At 40.3% G+C, this 27703-nt stretch overlaps 1 protein-coding gene across 3 annotated transcripts in view; it reads left to right on the top strand.

The window, feature by feature from the left end:
- LOC115143414 (contactin-4-like) overlaps window positions 1-27703 on the top strand; it is a 232890-nt gene that overhangs the window by 77822 nt on the left and 127365 nt on the right. For all 3 annotated transcript variants that reach the window (XM_029683822.2, XM_029683823.2, XM_065001948.1), the window contains exon 4: window positions 15340-15515. In XM_029683822.2, coding sequence (XP_029539682.1) covers window positions 15340-15515 — 176 coding nt within the window. The remainder of the gene's footprint in view (window positions 1-15339; window positions 15516-27703) is intronic.

The following is a 27703-nucleotide window of genomic DNA, read 5'->3' on the forward strand; positions in this document are numbered from 1 at the left end:
GAAGAAACCTAGAGAGGAACCAGGCTATGAGGGGTGGCCAGTACTCTTCTGACTGTGTGGAGTGGAGATTATAACAGAACATGGCCAAGATGTTCAAATGTTCATAAATGACCAGCATGGTCAAATAATAATAATCACAGTAGTTGTCGAGGGTGCAGCAAGTCAGCACCTCAGGAGTAAATGTCAGTTGGATTTTTCATAGCCGATCATTAAGAGTATCTCTACCGCTCCTGCTGTCTCTAGAGAGTTGAAAACAGCAGGTCTGGGACAGGTAGCACTTCCGGTGAACAGGTCAGGGTTCCATAGCCGCAGGCAGAACAGTAGAAACTGGAGCAGCAGCACAGCCAGGTGGACTGGGGACAGCAAGGAGTCATCATGCCAGGTAGTCCTGAGGCATGGTCCTAGAGCTCAGGTCCTCCAAGAGAGAGAATTAGAGAGAGCATCCTTAAATTCACACAGGACACCGGATAAGACAGGAGAAGTACTCCAGATATAACAAACTGACCCTAGCCCCCCGACACAAACTACTGCAGCACAAATACTGGAGGAGTCAGGAGACACTGTGGCCCCATCCGATGATGCCCCCGGACAGGGCCAAACAGGCAGGATATAACCCCACCCAGGGATATCTTCAACCACCAACTTACCATCCTGAGATAAGGCCGAGTATAGCCCACAAAGATCTCTGCCACGGCACAACCCAAGGGGGGTGGCGCCAACCCAGACAGGAAGATCACGTCAGTGACTCAACCCACTCAAGTGACGCACCCCTCCTAGGGAGGGCATGAAAGAGCACCAGTAAGCCAGTGACTCAGCCCCTGTAATAGGGTTAGAGGCAGAGAATCCCAGTGGAGAGAGGGGAACGGCCAGGCAGAGACAGCAAGGGCGGTTCGTTGCTCCAGAGCCTTTCCATTCACCTTCACACTCCTGGGCCAGACTACACTCAATCATATGATCCACTGAAGAAATGAGTCTTCAGTAAAGACTTAAAGGTTGAGACCGAGTTTGCGTCTCTCACATGGGTAGGCAGATCATTCCATAAAAATGGAGCTCTATAAGAGAAAGCCCTGCCTCCAGCAGTTTGCTTAGAAATTCTAGGGACAATTCAGAGGCCTGCGTCTTGTGACCGTAGCGTACGTGTAGGTATGTACAGCAGGACCAAATTGTAAAGATAGGCACAAGCTCATGTAATGCTTTAAAACCTTGAAATCAGCCCTTGCCTTAACAGGAAGACAGTGTAGGGAGGCTAGCACTGGAGTAATATGATCACATTTTTTGGTTCTAGTCAGGATTCTAGCAGCCGTATTTAGCACTAACTGAAATGTATTTAGTGCTTTATCCGGTTAGACGGAAAGTAGAGCATTGCAGTAGTCTAACCTAGAAGTAACAAAAGCATGGATTAACTTTTCTGCATCATTTACATAGATGGAAAAAGCTGTCCTTGAAACAGTCTTGATATGTTTGTCAAAAGAGAGATCAGGGTCCAGAGTAACTCCGAGGTCCTTCACAGTTTTATTTGAGATGACTGTACAACCATCAAGATTAATTGTCAGATTCAACAGAAGATCTTTGTTTCTTGGGACCTAGAACAGGCATCTGTTTTGTCCCAGTTTAAAAGTAGAAGGTTTGCAGCCATCCACTTCCTTATGTCTGAAACACAGGCTTCTAGCGAGGGCAATTTTGGGGCTTCACCATGTTTCATTGAAATGTACAGCTGTGTGTTATCCGCATAGCAGTGAAAGTTAACATGTTTTCGAATGACATCCCCAAGAGGTAAAATATATAGTGAAAACAATAGTGGTCCTAAAACAGAACCTTAAGGAACAGTTTATTTGTCAGAGGACAAACCATTCACAGAGACAAACTGACATCTTTCCGACAGATAAGATCTAAACCAGGCCAGAACCAAGTTGGGTTTCCAATCTCTCCAAATGAATGTGGTGATCGATGATGTCAAAAGCAACACTAAGGTCTAGGAGCACGAGGACAGATGCTAAAAGGTAATTTACCACCTTCACAAGTGCAGTCTCAGTGCTATGATGGGGTCTAAAACCAGACTGAAGCATTTCGTATACATTGTTGGTCTTCAGGAAGGCAGTGAGTTTCTGCGCAACAGCTTTTCTAACATTTGAGAGGAATGGAAGATTCGATATAGGCCTATAGGTTTTTCGATTTTCTAGGTCAAGGTTTGGCTTTTTCAAGAGAGGCTTTATTACTGCCCCACCACCCCTGATCTTACCGGACTATGACACTCTGTCCTGTCAATGCATAGAAAAACCAACTAGAAGCATAGTATATTCCAGTTCTTAATGTTGATAAGGTGGTCTCGAACGGAGCTTGTCCAGTTTATTTTCCAGCGATTGCACATTCGACAATAGAACAGCGGGTAGAGGCCTCTAATTGCACCATCTTCGCCTTCTATTGAAATCTCATTGGAATTATGGATTCATGAAGGATAAAAACATTTGTTCTACTCAAAATATAGTATGGAACATTATATTTCCTATTTTGGGAAATTCAAAGTGTGGATCTGGTTATGTACTGTATGGTTCACACGTATTGTGAAGACAGAGGCTCAAAGAGAGTGGTCGTATCTTAATAACCATACTACATACTTAAACTGCATACTATTTACTCATCGTCACATTCTATTTAGCCCGTACTGTTTAGTAAAAAGTATGCAGTATGTCACGGCCGCAACGCAGTAGTGTGAAGCAAGGCCGAGTGCAGGTGGATTTTTATAGGTCTACTCAGGCTGGTTATAGGCAGACTATCACATTCGACCTATACCGTAGTAGACCATCTAGCCCTTCAATCCTATTTAAAAAGCCCTGAAGACCGAAACAGATAATTTGGTTCCATTTTAACATAGTTATTAGTGAAACCAAAGTACTGTAACTCATATATAAATTAAAACAAATAGCCTAGTACACACACCAAAACTTTTCAAATCAAAAGGTTATTGCGCAGAAAAACATTGACAGTTGGGGTACATCGCAAATTTATAATAAACTAAACACTGATCATTGGGAACGAGCTCAGAATGACTGCTAGGGCTTGATCCATACATTAAATAATTGAGTAGGTAGTCTAGCCTACAAAACTAAAACAATCTGTTCAAATCAAAAGGCCTGATTAACATGACATCAGTAACGCAGCCACATCCCGAGTACTGGTACAGACACATTCAGAAATCAAAATATGGTTTAGTATTTAGTTTAAAAGCTCTGATGAAGGCCAAGAGGACAAGAAACACTTTTCAGTGAGAAAACATGTTAAAACATATGTAAAAACTGTTTTCAAAGATTTAGCCTTCTATGCAATACTCATGATCATTGTAAGGAGAACAAAAAAAAAAAATACTTAAATCAAATCTGATTGTCACATACGTGATTAGCAGATGTTATTGCAGGTGTAGCTAAATGCTTGTGCTCTAGCTCCGACAGTGCAGTAATATCTAACTAGTAATCTCGAACAAATGACACAATATATACCCAATATACATAAATCTAAGTAGGAATTAATTAAGACTATATACATATATGGTCGAGCGATGTCAGAGCAGAAGAATAGTAGAATAGTATAGAATACAGTATATTCATATGAGATGAGTAATGACAGATATGTAAACATTATTAAGTGACTAAGATCCCTTAGAATAGTAAAGAATACATATGAGATTAGTAATGCCAGAAATGTAAACATTATTAAAGTGACTAGTGTTCCATTCCTTAAAGTGGCCATTGATTTCTAGTCTATGCCTATAGGCAGCAGTCTCTAATGTGCTAGTGATGGCTGTTTAAGAGTCTGATGGCCTTGAGATTGAAAATCAGCTTCTGTCTCTCGGTCCCAGCTTTGATGTATCTGTACTGACCTCGCCTTCTGGTTGATACCAGGGTGAACAGGCAGTGGCTCGGGTGGTTGATTTCCTTGATGATCTTTTTAACCTTCCTGTGACATTGGGTGCTGTAGGTATCCTGGAGCGTGGGTAGTTTGCCCCCGGTAATGCAGACCACACCACCCTCTGGAGAGCCTTGCAGGTGGTGCAGTTGCCGTTACCAGGCGGGGATACTGCCCGACAGGATGCTTTCAGTTGTGCATCTGTAAAAGTTTGAAGTTGGACAAGCAAATGTCTTTAGCCTCCTGAGGTTGAAGAGTCTTTTTTGCGCCTTCTTCACCACACTAATCTGTGTGTGTGCTCCATTTAAGTTTGTCGGTGATGTGTACGCCAAGGAACTTGAAGCTTTCCACCTTCTCCACTGCAGTCCCGTCAATGTAGTTAGGGGTGTGCACCCTCTGCTGTTTCCTGAAGTCCACAATCATCTCCTATGTTTTGTTGACGTTGAGTGAGAGATTGTTTTCCAGGCACCACACTCCCAGAGCCTTCACCTCCTGTCTGTAGGCTGTCTCGTCATCATTGCTAATCATGCTTACTACTGTTGTGTCATCTGCAAATTGATGATTGAGTTGGAGGCGTGCTTGGCCATGCAGTCATGGGTGAACAGGGAGTATAGGATGGGGCTGAGCATGCACCCTTGTGTGGCCCCAGTGTTGAGGATCAGTGGAGTGGAGGTTATGTTTCCTACCTTAAACACCTGGGGGTGGCCCGTAAGGAATTCTAGGACCCAGTTGCACAGGGTGGGTTCACCCAGGTCCTCAAGCCCAATGAAGAGCTTGTAGGGTACTATGGTGTTGAATGCTAAGCTATAGTCAAGGAACAGCATTCTTACATACTGTAGGTATTCCTCTTGTCCAGATGGCAGTCTGCAGTGTTATGGTGATTGCATTGTCTGTGAATACATTGGGGCAGTAAGCAAATTGAAGTGGGTCTAGAGTTGCAGGTAAGGTAGAGGTGAAATGATCCGTTCAGTTACCTTTGCCTTCTTGGGTACAAAAACAAACGGTGGCCATCTTGAACCATATGGGGACAGCAGACTGGGATAGGAAGAGATTGAATATGCCCATAAACACACCAGCCAGCGCATGCTCTGAGGACGCGGCTAGGGATGCCGTCTGGGCATGCAGCCTTGCGAGGGTTAACACGTTTAAATGCTTTACTCATGTCGGCCACGACAAGGAGAACCCACAGTCCTTGGTAGCGGGCCGTGTCGGTGGCACTGTGTTATCCTCAAAGCATGCGACGAATGTGATTAGCCTGTCCAGAAGCAAGACGTCGGTCTCGGCGACGTGGCTGGTTTTGCTTATATTCTGCCATATTCCCAGTCACATTGTCATGGTTAAATGCGGTGGTTCACGCTTTCAGTGTCGTACGCATGCTACCATCTATCCACCGTTTCTGGTTAGGGTAGGTTTTAATAGTAACAATGGGTACTACATCTCCAATACACTTCCTTATAAACTCAGTCACCGTATCTGTGTAGGAGTGTAGATTATTTTCACAGGCTACCCAGAACATATCCCAGTCCAAAACAATCCTGAAGCATGGATTCCGATTGGTCAGACCTGCATTGAGTAGTTTTTAGCGCGGGTACTTCCTGTTTGAGTTTCTGCCTATAGGATGGGAGGAGCAAGATGGAGTCGTGGTCAGATTTGCCGAAAGGAGAGCAGGGAAGGGCCTTGATATTGATATGTTAATAGAACTTCGGCAGCCTAGTCCTCAAATTTGCTTTGTTAATTAACCTGTAGTGACGCCCAGCCAGTGAACGGGACTGTTATGCTAATTAGTGTCAGATGATGATAACGCAACAGACATAAATCTTCCTAGAAAATATTCCTATTCATGAAAATTCCAAGGTGTCTACAGCATTGTGACGTAGTTTTACCCCTTTATGTTGAAGAATACCCGTAAGCGGCTACATTGTGTAAGTGGTCACCTGATGGCTCAGTGATTCTCGCGTAAAATACAGAGGTAGCCATTTTTCCAATCGGTCCTACTGAAAAACCAATTGTCCTGGTGGATATATTATCGAATAGATATTTGAAAAACACCTTGATTGATTGATTATAAACAACGTTTGCCATGTTTCTGTCGATATTATGGAGCTAATTTTGAATATTTTTCGGTGTTGTCGTGACCGAAATTTCCGGTCGATTTCTCAGCCAAACGTGAAGAACAAACGAAGCTATTTCGCCTACAAAAATCATATTTTTGGAAAAAAGGAACATTGGCTATCTAACTGGGAGTCTCGTGAGTGAAAACATCCGAAGCTCATCAAAGGTAAACGATTTAATTTGATTACTTTTCTGATTTGTGACCAAGTTACCTGCTGCTAACTGGACATAATGCTATGCTAGGCTATCAAACACAAATGCTTGTCTTGCTTTGGCTGTAAAGCATATTTTGAAAATCTGAGATGACAGGGTGATTAACAAAAGGCTAAGCTGTGTCTCAATATATTTCACTTGTAGATTTCATGAATAGGATTATTTTCTAGTAATATTTATGTCCGTTGCGTTATGCTAATTCGTGTCAGTCGATGATTACGCTCCTGGATGGGGTGTCACTAGAGGTTAAAATCTCCAGCTACAATAAATGCAGCCTCATGATATTTGGTTTCCAGTTTGCATGAAGTCCAGTGAAGCTCTTTGAGGGCCGTCGTGGTATCGGCTTGAGGGGGGATGTAAACGGCTGGGGCAATGCCAGAGAATTCTCTTGGGAGATAATATGGTCGGCATTTTATTGTGAGGTATTCTAGGTCAGGTGAACAAAAGGACTTCCTGTATGTTCCTAGACTTACACCATGAGTCGTTAAACATGAAACACACCCCTCCGCCCTTCTGCTTCCCGGAGCGATATTTATTCCTGTCTGCGAGATGTACTGACAATCCTGCTGGATTTACCAACTCCGACAGAGTATCTCGAGAGCCATGTTTCCATGAAACAGTTTGTTCCAGGCCCCGAGGTCTCACTGGAAAGAAATCCTTGCTCTAAGCTCATCAACTTTGTTATCCAAAGACTGAACATTAGCAAGTAATATACTCAGAACTGTGGGTGGTATGCGCGCCTCCTAAGTCTAGCCAATAGACCTCCTCGATTGCCTCTCCTTACGGCAATGTTTTGGGTCGCCTCTGGAATAAATTAAATTGCTCTGCGAAGAGTGAACAAAGGATCTCCTCCAGGGAAGTCATATTCCTAGTCGATATGCTGGTAGTTCTGGTGAGTTACCGCAGCTATGATATCCAATTGTTCTTCCTGGCGAGAAGTGACAAAGAACTCTTATAGAACGAGGGCACAAATAATAATATTATAATAAGCAATAATTTTGCTCTTTATTTAACCATCTTACATATAAAACCTTTTGTTATTTGAAAATTGTGAATAACTCACCACAGGTTAATGAGAAGGGTGTGCTTGAAAGGATGCACATAACTCTGCAATGTTGGCTTGTATTGGGGAGAGTCGTTCTTAAATAATTTCACACAGTCTGTGCCTGTATTTAGTTTTCATGATAGTGGGCGCCGAGAATCCACTCTCACATAGGTATGTGGTTGCAAAGGGTGTCAGTGTCTTAACAGTGTGATTTGCCAAGGCAGGATACTCGGAGCGCAGCCCAATCCAGATATCTGGCCGTGGCTTCTGATTAAATAAAATTTTCACAGAACCTCGTTGCAATTTCGATGAGGCTCTCTTGTTCAGATATCGGTAAGTGGACTGGAGGCAGGGCATAAAAGGGATAACGAATCAAGTTGTTTGTGTCATCCGTTTTGGGAAAGTACCTGCGTACTTGCGCATCCAACTCATTCAGGTGTTTCGCTATATCACATTTGACATTGTCCGTAAGCTCGATTTCATTTTCACACAAAAAATGAAACAATATGGAAAGACCTGGGTGTTGTCCTTTTTAATGCAGACAGAGAAGAGCTCCAACTTCTTAATCATAGCCTCAATTTTGTCCCGCACATTGAATATAGTTGCAGAGAGTCCCTCTAATCCTAGATTCAGATAATTCAGGCGAGAAAAAACATCACCCAGAAAAGCCAGTTGTGAGAAACGTATCATGCAAGCAGTCAGACAAGTGAAAATGATGGTCAGTAAAGGAAAACCTTAAGCTAGCCTCTCAATTTAAAAACGTGTCTATACTTTCCCCTTGATAACCAGCGCACTTCTGTATGTTGTAAAAGCGTTACATGGTCACTGCCCAGATTATTTGCAGTGCAGAAAATACACAAGTTCAGGGGCCTTGCTTTGTTAAAGTTAACCATTTTCACTGTAGTGTCCAAAATGTATTTCAAGTTGTCAGGCATTCCCTTGGCAGCAAGAGCCTCTTGGTGGACGCTGTAGTGTGCCCAAGTGACATCGGGAGAAACTGCTTGCGCACACGTTACCACTCCACTATGTCTCTCTGTTATGGCTTTTGCGCCATCAGTACAGATACCAACACATCTTGACCACCAAAGTCCGTTTGATGTCACAAAGCTGTCTGGTACTTCAAAAATATCCTCTCCTGTTGTCCTGGTTTCCAGTGGTTTGCACAAGAGGATGTCTTCCTTAATTGACTCCTCATCAACTATAGGACATATACCAGGAGCTGTGTCAGGCCCACCAAGTCTGTAACGCATAGAATTCACTGGCTTGTATGTGTAACAGTATAGCTTCCGTCCCTCACCTCGCCCCAACATGGGTTCGAACCAGGGACGCTCTGCATACATCGACAACAGCCACCCTCGTGGCACCGTTACCCATCACTACACAAAAGCCGCAGCCCTTGCCGAGCAAGGGGAACTACTTCAAGGTCTCAGAGCGAGTGACGGCACCTATTGAAACACTATTAGCGCGCACCCCGCTAACTAGCTAGCCATTTCACACCGGTTACACTCACCCCCCTTTTGACCTCCTTTTCCTCAGCAACCAGTGATCCGGGTCAACAGCAGCAATGTAACAGTATAGCTTCCGCCCCTCTCCTCACCCCTACCTGGGCTCGAAACAGGGACTGTCTGCTCACATCAACAACTGCCTCCCACGAAGTATCGTTACCCATTGCTCCACAAAAGTCGCTGCCCTTGCAGAGCAAGGGGAACAACTACTTCAAGGTCTCAGAGTGAGTGACGTCACTGATTGAAACGCTATTAGCGCACACCCCACTAACTAGCTAGCCATTTCACACCGGTTACATATGCAAAGCAGTAATTGTTTCAAAACATCTCCTTCCATGTCACTGATGCGTTGTGAAACAGTGTTTGATGAAGACATTGTCTGTATAGTTTTTTGGGCCTTTTACCCCAGCATTGTCCCAGCCATATCCGCTGCAGCAGGAAGAATTAAGTCCTTCACAATAGCATGGGGCTTGCCTGTCCTAGCCACTCAGTAGTTAACCATATAAGATCCTTCTAGCACCTTATTATTAATGGTATCTGTTGCTTTTATACATGTCTGACTACTCGAAAGTTGTCTTAATTCTCACTCAAAAAACTCCCGTGGCTTATTTTTCAAATTGGCATGTTTTGTTTCTAAATGTCTGCTCAAGAGTGAAGGTTTCATTGAGTTTTAAGATAGTACTTTTGTACATATAACACACTCTGGCTGAGAAAAGGCACTACTCCCAATATAAGCGAACCCCAAATCAATGTAGTTCTCATATTTGTCTTTTGTTCGGTGCTTTCCCGGGTAAGGTGGCAGTAGCTCTTCAGCTGCATCAGATTCACAAGTGTCAGTGTCCATGCTAGCTGGGCTAACAACAAATGTAGAATTACTGATGCTAGCATTGGATGTGCTCGTGGAAGCAGAACAACTTGTGTCATCGACAGGTGCAGCTGTAATACTGCTGGTAGTAGCAGTACAACCAGTAGAGCTGGTATGCGTCTATGGCCTTATTTTTACCATTTATACATTTGAATGAGCAATGAGCAACAGAATGAGCAGCAGCTACATTTGGCTACATACGGACCGCTACCTGTATTTGACAGTGTTATTTCGCTGAACACTAGATGGTTTAGTTTTATTTTTGGCAGTGAAATGAGGCTACTCAGGCGGAAAAAATCTCATCCAAGTGTATAGCCCCATTGGAAAATATAAATGGACTGTTTGAAAATGTGAAGAAAATAAAATGTATAGCCCCTTTGGATTTCTTTTTTAAAATCACATTTTTATTTGGCGTACCCTGATCGAAGGCATTGCACCACTTCCCAAAATCAACAAATAATGGGAAACAATGCAATCACGCATGACGCATTCTCATCATGTGAAAATAAATGTTAATAGTATGCGAAATTTTTAAAATCGAGTATGGTTTAAATGCCAGGATGTTATACTCATTTAGGACTTCATCTAGTACAGGTATTCCCAAATTGGGGTACGCCTCATCCCTACTGTGTATCTAATTGGTCAGCTGTCGTCAAAGCCAGAATGAGGAAGATATCCAGGCATTTAAAGTATACTTGATTTTCCAAATGTCGAACACTATTAAACAATTTTTTTGTAGACCCAAACGGCATACCATTTAGGATGCAAGTGTGGATATTCAGACATGGCCAGTGTCTCTTTTCCTCTCTCTGCACGGTTCATTAGTCTATCGAAAATGTTGTGTGTTGTATCTCTGGCAACTACAAGGTTCAAATCAATCATGTTTGCTCAATGAAATTGCTGGGGTGAGATTTAGAAGGATTGGTACATTTAACACTTGGGTTTGAGCCAGTTTAAAGGATGACCTAATCAGCTGTTTCCTGTCAAGGTCGCTATACAGTCCTGTCAGAGCACAGAGCCTGGCCCTGGATGGGCTGCCTGCCTGCCTTCTAAGACGATCTTCCTGTGGGAAGCTGCAGACTAAATCATCTTCAAAGTTCATTAACTGCACATCACACAATCGTATACTGTGACAGGCTGACCTCAGAGGTTGGGCATTAAATGTGGCTCATCCTCTTATATGCTTTAAAACGGTCTGTCCCTACAAGCATAAAGCTTAAAACAGAGTATTTACTCTGGATAAAAGTCTTTGTTCTGTGGCACTGGGATTATTTGGGTTTCCCAAAAATTAAAGCGCCAGGCGGAAGGCTAAAGTAAAGGAACAGACCGTGTAACATTCTACAAACTCATAAGCCAGATGGCATGATATTATGCCACTGTATGGACGGCCTACTGGGACATGATTGCATAAAGCATGTGCTTAACAGAGCTGCTAAAACCAGTGTCCCCCTCTAGAATGATTAATAGTCTATTAGATTATTAGATTATCTGCAACATGTACATGTACTTGGTTTAATTTATTGCTCAATGTATAATAGCCATGATATTAGCCGACTCAATTCAATACAACAGTCATTGTCAGGTCAATATCTAGTGGCAAGACAATGGATTTTCATCTTAGTATGTTGACCTAACTCACTTATTCCTTCCCTCAGAGAGCTCCTTGTGCAGCTTAATACTCCGATGTTGACCTAAAGGGAAGTGGCGTTTAAAAAAAAAAATGTTTTATTACCATATCAGTCAAAGCTCTGTCTTCTCTCATCCAGAACTTGCAGGAATGTGATATTCAATATTGGCTCTATTGAATCACTCTCTGTTGAAGAAGAATAATAACAACTTTGAATAGGCAGACTGCTTTCATTTTTAATGGAATAACATTTTTTTCTAACACAGAAACAGCCTGGTATGCGAGCTGATGAGGACCACTTCTCTGAGATAACAGATCATGTTAGAGGCTCTTCTCATTTTATCAATTGCAGGTTCTCTTTCTGAAAGCATGAGTAGTTAGAGTAGACTCACTACTGTGCAGTAAAATATTTATATTTTTGTTTTTCTTGCATTGGAAGTAAGCGAATGGCTTGAGTTGCCTTATGAGACGGTCGGTGAGGACCTTTACCATACTGTAGTGTAGAGTAATGAGGCACTGGAGACCACAGACTTGTGTACGTTGTGTAAGGCTGGTTTGGAGTAGGCATGGTGATGTATCACTGAACTTTATATCTACAGTCTACAGTACCAGCTTGTAAAGTAGTTAAAGAGGTTATTTGTATGTGGTGCCACCCCCATAAGCACTATGTATTTAAAGGCATATTGTATTCTGTGAGAACAAAGCCACCGTGAACTGTTTGTAATCATATATTTTTAGTTTGAACTACATGTTCCCTTTTGCTTAAGGAATGATATTTAGCCTCTTTTACTCTATTCCAGTCATAATTGCCATAGCACAAGAACACCATGTATGGATCTGAGTTATTCTTCCCTCTCTATAATGAAGCCCTGGGAGAGATAACCCTCAGGCCCAGTTTCTATTCAAATGATTGATATGGTTGGTAGTTGTCTAAATGGTAGATGAAAGAGATGTATTTTGCTTTTGACCTGTCATTAACCTTTTACACTTGTCCCTTTATTACTATGCCTTCTCTAAGGTGAATCGTACAATAAAACACCTTAAATCTAGTCAAGCAGAGCTACACCAACCTGATAAAGATATTCTCACTAGTGACTTTGTCAAAGCATTCTTTGTTGAGCTGTTTAGAATCCATAAAGACAATCAATTATCATCCTTACTCCAAATAAATAATCAGCAATGAATTGCTCTGGACCCTAATCATGGTCTGCATCGTCCATATCCGAATAAAGTGCTTAATATCTATCATGGTTTGTAGGGTTGAATATTTTCCTGGTATTTTACAAATGTCCCTTCCCGAGAATAAATAACTTCTCCCGGGTAACCCGCTATTTCCCGCCAAAACCCGAATTGTCGTTCAAAAGCATTATAAATTACATAAATAGGTCTTTGTCTGGATTAGATTAGAGCCTTGATCGAAATTTCAAGCCTGATGCTACTTGAGTCTGATGAGGCATACATTAAATACATTTTATGAGCCCTAAAGACATTTCATGAACCCAAGCCCAAAAAAGTCCAAATGATTGTGCCATTATCCAATACATTTTATAGGCAACTCAACATTACATACAAAAAAAACAAACACACAATCCCATAGATGTAGCTAGCTATGTGCTCTCTTGGGTAAATAAATGAAACTAGCTACAGTAGGCTAATCTTTGAGTGTGAACTGAATTACATTATTATATGGATTGGATTTATGAACATCGTTCAAATCATGATAAAGCAGTGAGAGACCATGCAGCACATGCAGCCTACAAAGTTACAAGTATAGCCTAGCGATTTTAATGTTGAAATATAATAGGGCCTATTTGTATAATTAGTAGGCGGGACACATATACATTTCATAATGTTTCCCCTAATTTTATTAGCCTACCTCAACTTTCTCTATTGTTTGGTCATGCCTTCCTCTCGTTCAAGAGTTAACAAAATACGTTTTGTTGTCCTTATCTTCATCATGCTAATGACATCCTTGAATAATATAGGACTAGAATTAAATGCAGAAGGCTTTCACGTCTCTTCACAGAGATTGAATGGTTATGGATCTGAATAAATAACTGCTATAGCCTACCGCCATCGCGTGCATTTGCTCTTTACATTTTTTATCTAATCTTTATTTCAAACTACCCGTGAGTTCTATTGGCTGCTGTATTTAACGTTACGCAAACAAGAGCTTGAATCCCTCTTCGAATAGTCTATTGGTATAAGAAATGCCCAAAACATTATGTCCAGCAAGTTGTTCTAGTCTAGCTTTTCCTGCATGGGACGCCAAGAGCTAAGGAGCATTTTTTAAGGAGAGAGGCTAGCAGAGCACAGGTGCGTACATATTGCACAAGAGACAGAGGCTATAAGCCATCATTAATTAGCTAAATATAAGTTGTTACGAATCCCTTTTGGCCCGACAGTCTAGGGGGGGAATGGTAACGAGACCAGTAAGAAAAGGGGCTGAGCTGGACCCAAGGAAAGAAATAAGTATCCAAAAACATACCTAAACTAGCCTACTTCACCAACAGCTAACTAACCAAAAATACAGGGGGTGGTCCACCCAGTTCTAACTAGTGTTTTTATACAAAGTATTCCTACGGGTAATGTATGCACATGGGCAACTTATCTTGGTACCCCCTTTTCCCACCGTCAAACAAACACCATAACAAAACCCAATACTCACAGGTGGGGACAAAGTGACATGTAGTTGCAAAAACCAAACAAGCGATCTACAGACAGATGGCATTGACAGAGAGATTGCGCTCTAGAGCAAACAACAGACAGGGTTTTTAAACCAAGGGAAAGGGAATGTGATAGGGTAATGGAAACAGGAGGTGTGTCTTCTGATTAGTGACTGATTGATGACTGATTGGGGAATGATGAATGCCACCTGTGAGGGGAGAAGGAGAGAAAATAAATACACACACAGGATACCTGTATCCGTAACAAAGTCTAATACTGCATTGAATATATTACCTGAAAGAGGTAGACTAATACATCTATATAGGGCTTTATATCAATCTAGAACAGGGTTATCTATTTTGGATGCAATTGGAATTGAGTTGATGGAGAGAGAAAAAGACTGCGAGAGAGTTCTCGCACGTGCTGGATTAAAGCAACGATATTTGAGTCATAGGCTGTTTTAAAACTCTGGAGCTGCAATAAAAAAAATATCTTTACAATTAAAAATAAAAGCGAGATGGGTAAATTTGGTCTTTATATTACCGTAGCTATGCTGCAGCAAATGTAGGCCTATCTGTCACAAGAAAAATGATGATGATGATGATGAGATGATACTGAAGGACTACATAGATTGTGAACTGCGCTCCATACTGAGATAGGCTGTCTGTCCCCACCCTGCAGAGGCCGTAGAGAAGCCAGATTTAGACACTGCACATTATTTCACAGTTCCATTTCACGCCATGCTGTTCATATAAATAATGTATTATAATTTACCGGTTTCTCTGAGTTATTTATCCCTGGAAAAGGGAGTGGTTTTGGGTGGTAAATCCAGGTAAATCTCGGTAACCGGGTTCCCGCCATTCAACCCTAATGCTTACTCATCTGTGAAATTTAGTTTGGTATCGTAACCACCTTTCTGCTCTATGTGGAGGGATTGAGGAATCTGCTGCCTTCATAAGTGAATTATATCATCCACTGATCACCTCTAACACCAATTATAATCTCATAGCCTGGTGTAGAATGCAAAAGTGCAGAATGCAGTGTGCTAGCCATTATTTCTATTTGTTGCAGCGTAATGATTAATCTGCATATTTATGCTGTTTGACTTGGTGTCTAGCAAGATGGATGGCCACAGAGGCTGTGTATTCTTGGTGAGTGAGGTATTTTCTGCTCTGTGTTGTGTCGGTCGTCAGTGTAGTTCACTACTTAGATTAACGCTATACTGTGGGGCATGGTTTGAGGGCTCTCTTGATCCTTTACTACTCAAATTAAGGTAAAATCAGCATTTGCCTTCTTTGAGGTTTTCGTCAGAATCTCATATTTCCATAAAGGTACAGTACATGATCTACAATAGATTGAAGTTAATAGTGGATCTGGATCTGACTGCTTTTCATTTTGTTTTTAGGTGGAAACTGAATGGCACCGCGATCACTCCCAAATCAGGCTCACACTATAGCCTGTCTGGAGGCAACCTCCGAATCAGCCATTTAAACAAAGACCAAGATGCTGGAACATATCAGTGCCTCGCCTCCAACTCTTTTGGGACCATCGTGAGCCGAGAGGCCAGTCTAACCTTTGCATGTAAGTCACTATCTTTTATTCCCTCTCTGATCATACTGTACTAGCCAGCAGTGTGAAGGCATGTGACAGAAAATATATGTCAGTGGGACTTGTCATAGTGTCTTGTGTCCCGTCTGATAAATCAATCAACATGGAAGCGTCTCCTTGGGGAGCAGCATTTGCTAGTGCTGTGACTCAACACTCAGGATCTTAATCCTGATAGAGCTAATACATGAAACTACAACTCCAACACATAAAAATACCTCTTCATCACTTTCCTCAAGCTTCAACTCAAAATAAATAACAATAAATGCCTACACTACCACATACTGTCTTTATAATACAGGACATACTTTCAAAGATGTTCAGTTAAAGTATATTGAGCAAATGTAATGTCATAGTGAGTACAAAAACCGAACAGAAATCATCTTCTCTCAGCATGTGAAAGTAATGGGAATAGAAGAATAAGATAAAGATAAGATAAAGCAGTATATATTTATATTATTATTTTTCTTGGACATTATAACTGACATACCTGAGTAGAAGAGGATAAATGGTCCCATGTGGCTGTTGGTAGAGCATGGAACTTGCACCACTAAGGGTTGTGGGTTTGATTCCCATGTGGGACTAGTACGAACATGTATGCACTCACTACAGCAAGTCACTCTGGATGCGAATGTCTGCTAAATGACTCAAATGTGAATAAAGATAGCAGAATTTCTGCACATAACTGACAGACTAAGGTCTCAATTTAGCTGTTTTCCTTTTGAGTAAGAGGAGGTCAATACTCCTTGCTGCTTCTCCAGTTATTGGACATCCTAAAATGACGACATGGACAGTGAAGTGAATGATGGATTCTTCACATTCAGTTCTGATGCCCCACGGTGGGAACAAGGCCGCCCCATCCCTCACAGGCCATTTATTTTGTCCCCCTGGCCGGGCCCAGTCTCACTCCGGAGCAAGAGTAATCCGATTCTGTAGGGATCTCCACTGTCACTATAAGGCGAAACAGTGACAGTTCCATGAATTGTCCGGGCCTGACCTTAAAGTCTTGGGATGTTGTCACATAGTAAGGACCTGCATCTGTGACTGTCATCTGTCTTCTTTATTACTCTTGGTATAGATTAAATAACTCCACATGATGATTGAATGGTGCGGGTTCAAGACAATACTTTAAAGGGCAGTTGATATTATTAGAGAGTGGATCTTGCAATTTGTTAGAACATGTGGTTCATGTCAACATTGAAAGATTTGATTGTAAAATTAGAGCAGAAAGCATTGATACATTAAATTAATTCCATTGGAGAAGAGGACATTTAATACACTATTTATTGATCTCATAAATACTTAAGATATGAGTGATTATTGATGGATTTGGCCCTGTTATGCCTGCAGGACAAATATACTATACATCATATTAATAATCCATGAGTTCATTTCTTACCTGTTTCCATGTTGTCTGTTCTTGACCTTGAAAATGGTTTTATGTTGATTCAGATTCAATCTTTGAATGGTATTTCACAGTGAAATTTGAACCATCTTTTCACTGTAACATGCATACAATATTTAATGCTCTTAAGTGGTGCAGCCCAGTTCAGCTCAATCAATAATACATTCTGTCAGCTCTTAAAATAATGCTCTTAAAATACATTCGATGGCAGTATGCATCAATCAATAGCATCTTCTTCCAGAGAAGCGTAATGAAAGTTGGCTATTTACTGTATGTGTTTGAAAATGTTCTCTGTGATGAATTTGCTGGAGCTTGACCTTGTAGAGTTGAGATAATACATAGAACAAAAATATAAACACAACATGCAACAATTTCAAAGATTTTACTGAGTTACAGTTCATATCAGGAAATCAGTCAATTTAAATGAATTCATTAGGCCCTAATCTGTGGATTTTACTTCACTGGCAATACAGATATGCATCTATTGGCCACAGATACCTTTAAAAAAAGCTAGGCGCATGGATCAGAAATCATGTGGTGTGACCACCATTTGCCTCATGCAGCGCAGCAGATCTCCTTCTCATAAAGTTGATCAGGTTGTTGATTGTGGCGTGTGGAATGTTGTCCCACTCCTCTTCAATGGCTGGGGGAAGTTGCTGGATATTGGCGTGTACTGGAACACGCTGTTGTACACAATGATCCAGAGCATCCCTAACATGCTCAATGGGTGACATGTCCGGTGAGTATGCAGGCCATGGAAGGACTGGGACATTGTCAGCTTCCAGGAATTGTGTACAAATCCTTTCGACATGGGGCCGTGCATTGTCATGCTGAAACATTAGGCGAGTGTGCCGATGAATGGCACAACGAATAGCCTCGTGATCTCATCACAGTATCTCTGTGCATTCAAAATGCCATCGATAAAATGCAATTGTTTTCATAGTCCGTAGCTTATGCCTGCTGTGTTCACAATGTTGGCATCAGCAAAACGCTCGCCCATGTGACACCATACATGCTGTCTGCCATCTGCCCGGTACAGATGAAACCGGGATTCATCTGTGAAGAGAAGACTTCTCCAGTGTGCCAGTGTCAATCAAAGGTGAGCATTTGCCCACAGAAGTTGTTTATGACGCCGAACTGCAGTCAGGTCAAGACCCTGGTGGGGACGACGAGCACAGAGATGAACTTCCCTGAGACGGTTTCTAACAGTTTGTGCATAAATTCTTAGTTTGTACCAATAGTTTCATCAGCTGTCTGGGTGGCTGGTCTCAGATGATCCCACAGGTGAAGAAGTCGGACGTGGAGGTTCTGGGCTGGCCTGGTTACACATGGCCTGCGGTTGTGAGGCCGGGTTGGACGTACTGCCAAATTCTCTCAACAATGTTGGTGAAGGCTTATGGTAGAGAAATGAACTGCACATTTTAGTGTAATTTTATATGAACAAGGTGCACCTGTGTAAGGATAATGCTGTTTCATCATATGCCACACCTGTCAGGTGGATGGATTATCTAGGAAAAGGAGAAATGCTTGCACAACATTTGATAGAAATAAGCTTTTTGTGCGTACATGGAACATTTCTGGGATCCTTTATTTCAGCTCATGAACATGGGTCCAACTCTTTACATGTTGCGATTATATTTTTGTTCAGTTTAAAAAGGATTAAAAAACAGTGAACATCAAATGGTCCCAAAGTACTTTAAGGAGATATGATTTTCTCTGCCTTTCCTCTTGAATCGGCTTGCTTTAATTGCATAGATACCGAAAGCCTTTTCAGTAAGATCCGTAGGAAATAGATAATTGTCATAATGGACACGCTGATGCTGTCTGAAGAACAAGCTCTGCCTCCTATTTCAGTAATTGGGTTCTGGGTATAGAAAGTATTTTTTTATTGAAATAGGCATTGATAGTAAAACTCATGCATAGTGTCTTAATCATGTTTCTTGTGTACTGTGATTTATTTTTGCAATACTTTGTTGGTGTTGTGATACATTTCCTTGGGTTCATCAAGGTCTCAATGGCTAACAGTACAAATATTTTAAGAATGTCAAGAATCAATAGATAAGAAAGGTTTTCTACATTATTTATAAATTAATAGCAATCTCTCAAACTCTGTACTGTATATCATGTCCATGTCACCCGGCCCCTTTCAACACTGTGGATAGTTATTCTCCCTCTAGCACTCCTTTTCCATTTGGTACAACAACTCTCATGTTTATTTCATTCTGTCTCAATATTCATGGGATTTGTCATTTATTCCTCACAACCTCTCACTCTCAGGATAGACTTGTCCTGGTTGATGTAATGTTCAATCTGTTTGCTCTGTGGATACAAATCCTCTGATGTTGGAACTGTTGCTCACTTTAGTTTATACTGATGGCTAGTTTTCCATCTGCTCATTTCCCTGTCTATGAACTTGAAGTGACAGTGGGGACAGGGAAAGAGCTGTCAGAAATAAATGGAATATCTTATACGGCGGGCTGCCTACGGATCAATTCCCCCCCCCCCCCAAAAAAATAAAATAATAATAATAATTTTAGGAACTCAGTCGGGGTCTCAACTTACTGTTGAGAGTTAGAATGGAAGAATACAGAAGATGCAATTTTGACATTTGGTTGTGCATCAGCAGTTTTCTCTCAATTGTTATGTCATTCACTGAGAGTCACTCAATTAGCCTATGTCAACTACCATTTTTTAGATTGGTAAGTTAGTCTAGCCAGCTATCTAAACTTGTAGTAGTCATGGTCGAATTACCAAATGGGTGGTACACCATTGATTTTATTAGTGACTCTCACTCAAATATCAAATTAAAATCTGCAAACATTTCTCTCCACCCTATGGCAAAATTAATAGAATTGCAGGAAATCAGTTGTAAAACTGCACATTTTTCTCTCAGCCCCATGACAAAATTGGTAGAATTATAAAATTGCAACATTTTCTCTACACCCCCATGGCAAAAGACAGAATTTGTTTTCACTTAGGTCCCCCAAAAGGCTAAGCTAGGCTCTGACTGCATGTGTGGGCATGAATTTGGGTAAGCAGACCCGCGAGCCCGTCATGATGAGTTCAGATTTTTTTTCATCAAGTTGCCCATCCCTGTGTTATACAACATGTTGCTTAGACAGTGGTATAAATTGTCATAGGTTCCTGTTCTGCAAAGCATTCAAAATGTAACGAGTACCTTGTGGAAAAAATCCTATACTATATTTTCTTTAGGAATGTAGTGAATTTAAAGTACAATTAGTTCAAAATATAAATAGTTAAGTCAAGTACAGATACCCCAAAAAATGACATAAGTAGTACTTTAAAGTATTTTTACTCTAGTACTTTACACCACTGCTTAGATATCCTTTTTTCTCTAGTAATGCCCCATGTGTATTCTTTACTGCACTTTTGGAGCTAGGAACATAAGCATTTCACAACACCTGTGATAAGATCTGCAAAATATGTGTACGCAACCAATAACATTTGATTTGATTTGAATTACAACCAACCAACACCCAGCTTTTGAATTTCAATATGGACAACAATCGGCACTCTGAATAGGTATATGTACATATTCTTCAGTTGGTGAAAGTTGTGTTCCTCTAGATATTTTCCAGGATTGTCAATGTTACCCCCCTGAGTAGCAGTGCTCCAAATAATCTGACGTTACCCTTCCTCCCATGAACTTGTGATGGATGGTGGTGCTGCCAGTGAGGAGTTGGCCCTGTCTGCTGCCTGACGCATGGCTAACTGATGGATTAGAGGGCCGCTCTCTCACTCAATACCGTCTTCCCTTGATTATTATTTCTATTGATTCTTTATCGGTGATTATGTAAAAGATGCACACCCATAATTCATATGGATGAATAGCTTGTATATACAATGTTTCTGAGTCACAGAGGTGCCACCTCAAAGGTCATGATGTTAATGTGATACATTGTTCTACAGTGTATTATTGTTTGACTACAGAGTTAGACCAAAGATTTACCAATAATAAGCTATGGGATGTATTTGTTGTCAATGAATATGGAAATGTGGGTCCAGATTAAAACTATGTTAGTGCAGACATTTTTATACATACTGTATACATTTTGCCACAATACAGTCCTCAGTCGTTTTTAGTTTGTACTCACAGAGTACAGCTGTATTTCTCTCACAGAGCATGTGCAATTATGCAGACAGATGTGCTGTTTTTTAACTTCCGTTTTTTCATCTTTTATACGAGCCCCCCGCATCCAGAGATTTGAGAATCCTACTAGTTGCTAAACATGGTGTAAAATTCCCGTAACTCCTGAAGGATTTACATGAATCCCTCGTTTAAATGCAAATATTTCCTGAACACTACTCTCCAGCTGTTGTGATAATGTGAATAGAGGGAGTACGGTAAACTGAGTTAATTAAGTGTAAATAGCTACCAGCTATATTCTGGCTTCAGAACTTTTTTACCTGCATAGACTGTATGCAATTGCATCAGATGTCATGTGCTTGTCTCCCCTTTGTGGCTTTAAACGGTTCTTCTATGATAAGAACAAAATTAAAGTAAATTACTTTCATTACTGTACATTTGAACCTACGCTTTTTAAACCTACGTTATGATGTAATGTCAGCTACAGTTAACCCCAGTTACAGTAAGTTAAGCGTGAAAAGAGGAATCTATCTTTCAAGCTAAATGAACTCCCCTGTGAAACTAAATGCTTACTTGCAGGTTTTGTGTATGTGTGCCATTGGGGGTGAATATGCAAGACAAAATATTTAGGTGCCTTTGAATGGGTATGGTAGTAGCTGCCAGGTGCACCGGTTTGAGTGTGTCAAGTACTGCAACACTGCTAGGTTTTTCACGCTCAACAGTTTCCTGTGTATCAAGAATGGTCCACCACCCAAAGGACATCCAGCCAACTTGACACAACTGTGGAAAGCATTGGAGTAAACATGGGCCAGCATCCCTGTGGAATGATTTTGACACCTTGTAGAGTGCATGCCCCGACGAATTGAGGCTGTTCTGAGGGCAAAAGGGTTGCAACTCAACATTGGGAAGGGGGTTCCGAATGTTTTGTACACTCAGTGTATATTACTTTACCTTAATCTCTCAATAAATCGTAGGAAGAGTAGTTCAATACCAACATTTACAAGGCCTGCCTCTTTTCTTGCGACTGAGATGAGAATTATTAGGCATATCTCTTGAAGGCTGACTGCATGCTTTCATGCTTTCTTTTGAACAAAAAGTGCCCATGTGCACAGATGTGTGCTCAGAGGAGCATGCATTTGGTCAAGTCTCCAGCACTGTCCCCTCTGACCTTACAGGCTCTTCTTGAGGCATTGGCTGTATCATTCTTTAATAAGTATTTTGGCTGGGATCTTCAGGACCTTTTTGCAACAATGGTTTGTTTGCTCTGCTTCTGATTTTAGGACGGGAGGGGGCACAGTTTGATTTTAGCACTATCATTATCTCTCTCTCTCTATGTGTGTGTGTGTGTTTGGGGGGGGGGGGTTGCGCGCACATGGGTGTGTGCATGTGTATTTTATCGGGATGATCAAACATAGCCTCCTGCACTGGCAGTGAAGTGGCCCCAGTACCGCTTCGTGTTACTACAACGGCTTTTATCCTAAATAATGCCCAAAAATATACTTTGTAAAATTTACTCAGCACCTTAGATGTCCAATGCTTTTGTCCACTTTGTTCCTTCAGGCTCTCTATTTCCTAGGCTCTCTGGGGCTTTTATCTAGCACCCCATCCTGTGTTGAGATGAAAGAGGGTGGCAGTGTCACTCCAAACCTTTTGTTACCAATCCCCTGGTTGCCAGATTGGACCACTATAGACAAAGAATTACCTCCATGGGCCCACATGTACGGGACATCTGCAAGCCATTCATTAAAACTGTGTTTTGATAGAGAAAAGTCAAGGAGTCTAGACTTACCAAATGAGGAGTTCACTTGCAGACAATAAGCCCAGTCAGTCAGTCAGTCAGAGATTCATGTTTTATATCATATTCTCTTTTACCTGTAAAACTGTCTAGAATATAATTGTGCAATTTGAACTGCCATAGCACATGAAACCAATTTGGATGTAGACAAATGTTTCAGAATACTATTCAACATCAATTATTCACAAATGGAATTAACTTTCTACTTATTTCTATCAGTCTGTGGTTCAATGGTATCAGAAAATCATCTCTCTTTTTTTAGAGATCAGTTAAATTGCTGAGGTAGATGCAGAAAGCTAATTGACTCTTAATTGCCAAATCTCACATTCATCTGTGAGAAATTGCAAAGAATTGCTTTTCTTAATAGAGCTTAAGAGTCTCAAATAGCTATTAGCAAAAGTGTGTTCCTGGGTTAAGAGGAGATTTATGTTTGAAGAAATAATTAAAGCCTGCCTCCTAATCGACTTGTCCCATAACCAGTATGACATATATTAGCTGACCTTATAGTCCTCTTAATAAATCAGTGAGCCCAGTAATTTTACATTTAAATCTGCTCCTGGAGCAGAACTAACAGCAATCTAGTTTGAAAGCAGGTTTGGTTGGTTGCTGAGAGAGATGCTCAGGACTTTCCATCAAGTCGCCCTGGAAAGAGAGAGCTTTCATTCCAACATTGATGCTCGAGGTGACATGACAATATGGAGCATATTACAGAGGTTAATTAAGGTTAATTAATCCAATTGGAACAATATGTGCTCTTAAATCTGCACCCGTTATCAAATAAATGTCTCTTTGTTCCCAGTGGTAGAAAGATACAGTATGAATGTATTTTGTGTCACCAGCTGTCTTTCTAAATTTGGCCATTTTTAGATAGACAGGCTTCATTTTAGCCACTTGCAGTAAGTTACCACACTGCAAAAAATGAAAATCTTACCTACTGTAGACTTCACCTAGATTTCTGTTTATCTTGTATTGAGATAATTCAGTCAAAATTACTTGTTTTTTGTTGATTTAGCTTACCCTGAAAATGCCTTTGTCTTGTATTAAGATATTCTGACTTGTAATCAAGCCTTTTTTAGGTTAAAATAAGCTAAATTATCTGCCAGTGCACTGAGATAATTTGCCTTGATAAGACGCCAGATCATTTTGCTTATTTTAACCTACAGTAATAAAAGGCTTGAAACAAATCAGAATATCTTAATCCAAGACAAATGATCTTGATGCAGTTTCTGGGTAAACTAAATCAACTCAAAACAAGTAAATGCATTTTCTGGGTTAGGTAAATCAACTCAAACAAGTAATTTCAAAGTAATTTTATCAATACTGTGTCATCACATATAAACAAAATGCAACAGTCAGTACACTACAACAACAACAACAAATATTACCAAGATGTTTTATCTTGTATTGAGGTAATTAACTCAAAAGTTACTTGTCCACAAGCTCGCTGCTGCTGTTTTGTCTTTGTGAGATATCTACAGTACCTGTCTGTGCAGCTTTTATTTCTCCAAACTAATGTATCTGTTTTGTGGAGCTGCTCCTTTCATATCTGTGGTAGCTGTGGCATTATTCCAAATTGAATCACTGCTTACAACCTCTTGAAAGGCATTGAGAAGTTCCTATTGCAATGTATTTATCCAGCTCCCACCCGAGACTCCTCTGCACACTCATCCATGAAGACTGTTCTGTGCTCCCCGAGTTACCTTTACCCAGATCTGCTGGGCAACAATAGCAGGGAGAATTGCAGGAAGCTATTGTGACCTGTTATTGTTTTCCATCAATTGTCAAGCATAAATTAGTTTCAATAAAAAGGTAATTTTAGTTTCTAAGCCATTTTGAAATTGCTTTGTAATGTTTGCGGTAGTAAGAGTGATGAAAAACCCCACAATGGAAACCTGATAACCACTGGAGCCATTAAAATCCTTCATGTGTGACTTGGGCTAAGCAAAATACTTTCTGCCTACTGGAGCCCCATATTGATTTGGGCCTTATTGGTTTTATCCACAACACTTTGGGTCCAATATCGACTTTTTAATGTTTGGGGACTATGAGTTCATAATTTCAGATGTAAAATGACATGATCACAGTTATTTTGCCGTCTGCCTCAGCTGTGATATTTTTCCGTCTGGCTCAGCCGTGCTACAATGATCTAATCTAGTGGTGACAACATTCTCATGTGGTAGTGATTCCTACACGGTTGCACAGTGTTGTATATACTGTTTGATACCCTTTCGTCTTATTTCTCGTCTATTTTTCTAGTATTACATTATAATTGATTATTGCATTGTTGGGTTTTGAGTTTGCAAGAAAGGCATTTCACTGTACTTGTGCATGTGAAATTCAAACTTGAAACTATTAAATATCTAAAATGTAGTACAAGAATGACTTTTACTGCATGAAGCAGTAATAATCATCTTCAACGTAAAATTTTTCACAGCACTGAAATGTTTCAATCTGTTCAGCTTTGCCCTAGACAAATGCATTTTACTGCAATGGGTGGCTTCATAGATAGATTATTCTTTGTGTTTGAGGATTTTCTGATGAAATCAAACTTGGTTTCAGCCCAATGACACTCCTTTCTTTCTCCCTCAATTGTATTGATTAATGGAGTCATTAAAATTCTGTTTTTTGATAAGATGTTATTCCTTAATCGTGTGAATTTAGAATGCTTACTGTGTGCAGTGTTCATAATGTTTGGAAGATAGACATGTTAGCTTCCATCTTTAGACAAATGGTAGTTTTCATCAGCTTTCTGTTCACTTGGCATTATTGGTGACAATATTCTCACATTGAGACTTGGGATCCCTCAGTAAACAGCAGTGGTGTAAATTACTTAAGTAAAAATACTTTAAAGTACTACTCCTTAAGTCGTTTTTTGGGTGGTATCTGTACTTAACATTTATTTTTTATTTTTGACAACTTCAAATTTTACTCCACTACATTCCTAAAGAACACATGTACTTTTTACTCACATACATTTTCCCTGACACCAAAAAGTACTTGTTACATCCTCCTCATGCAGGACAGAATTTTTGTCCAATTCACGCACCTATCAATTTAACCAGTTGTCCTCCCTACTGTCTCTGATCTGGCAGACTCACTAAAAATAATACTGACTTTGCTCTGTCTGTCCGCAAATAAAAAGGAAATCGTTATGTCTGGTTTGCTTAATATAAGGAATTTGATGAATGGCATGTACTTTCACTTTGAACTTCGACTCAAGTATGACTGTACTTAAAGGAAAATTTAAGGAAAATACAGACATCATTGCTGTATGATGCATTTTGCAACATATGATGCAAAACGCAGCATCATATGGGGATGATTTTTGTATTTTGAAAGCTACATGTCTTGAAAACTCGATTGCTGACGAGCAAAACATTTTGGGACTATGTCAATAATGGACTAATATAACAAATACCAAAATATAGTTTTCGGGTGGAATTTTCCGTTAACTTGTTGTAACTCCCATGCCATGAACGGGATCGTTGTCATCATCTGACACGAATTAGCATAACGCAACGGACATAAATATTACTAGAAAATATTCCTATTCATGAAAATCACAAGTGATTTGTTAATCACCCTGTCATCTCAGATTTTCAAAATATGATTTACAGCCAAAGCAAAACAAGCATTTGTGTAAGTTTATCGATAGCCTAGCATAGCATTATGTCCAGCTAGCAGCAGGTAATTTGGTCACGAAAATTAGAAAAGCAATCAAATTAAATCTTTTACCTTTGATGAGCTTCGGATGTTTTCACTCACGAGACTCCCCGTTAGATAGCAAATGTTCCTTTTTTCCAAAAATATTATTTTTGAAGGCGAAATAGCTCCGTTTGTTCTTCATGTTTGGCTGAGAAATCGACCGGAAATTGCGGTCACGACAACGCCGAAAGATTAGCTCCATAATATCGACAGAAACATGGCAAACGTTGTTTATAATCAATCCTCAATGTGTTTTTCAAATATCTATTCGATAATATATCCACCGGGACAATTGTTTTGTCAGTAGGAGCGATTAGGAAAAATGGCTACCTCTGTATTTTACGCAAGAATCACTCTGCGAGCCATCAGGTGACCACTTGCGCAATGTAGCCGCTTACACTTATTCTTCAACATAAAGTTGTGAAACTACGTCACAATGCTGTAGACACCTTGGGGAATATGTAGAAAAAGTAATCTGGTTGATAGCCCAATAACTGCTCAATAGGGACGCATCGGAACGCAGAGCATTCAAAACATGAGTCACTTCCGGATTGGATTTTTCTCAGGCTTTCGCCTGCAATATCAGTTCTGTTATACTCTCATACAATATTTTTACAGTTTTGGAAACTTTAGAGTGTTTTCTATCCTAAGCTGTCAATTATATGCGTATTCTAGCATCTTGTCCTGGCAAAATATCCCGTTTACTTTGGGAACGTTATTTTTCCAAAAATGAAAATACTGCCCCCTAGTCACAACAGGTTTTAAAAAGTACCCTTAAAACCAGATACTTTTAGACATTTACTCAAGTAGTATTTTACTGGGTTACTTTCACTTTTACTTGACTCATTTTCTATTAAGGTATCTTTTTTTCAGCTTAAGGTCAAATGTGTATACTTACTGCACAAGACAATGCTCACAAGGATTTCCATTGTGACTATTCATCTCCAGCTAAATACACTTCTCACCACTTTTCTTTCTGACCAATGTTTACTTTCGATAAGTTGGATGCACAGCACAGCTGCAGCAAAGATGAGATTTTCAATTTTGAATAAAAGAGTCAGTCTTCTTTTGATTTCCCTCTAATTTGTAGGCTCTGTTTTCTTGCTCTGCACAAACATGTTTTTTTTCCATCGGTTTTATCTTGCAAACTA

This window comes from Oncorhynchus nerka, linkage group LG15 (assembly GCF_034236695.1).
Source record: "Oncorhynchus nerka isolate Pitt River linkage group LG15, Oner_Uvic_2.0, whole genome shotgun sequence".
In the NCBI taxonomy this organism is placed as follows: domain Eukaryota; kingdom Metazoa; phylum Chordata; class Actinopteri; order Salmoniformes; family Salmonidae; genus Oncorhynchus; species Oncorhynchus nerka.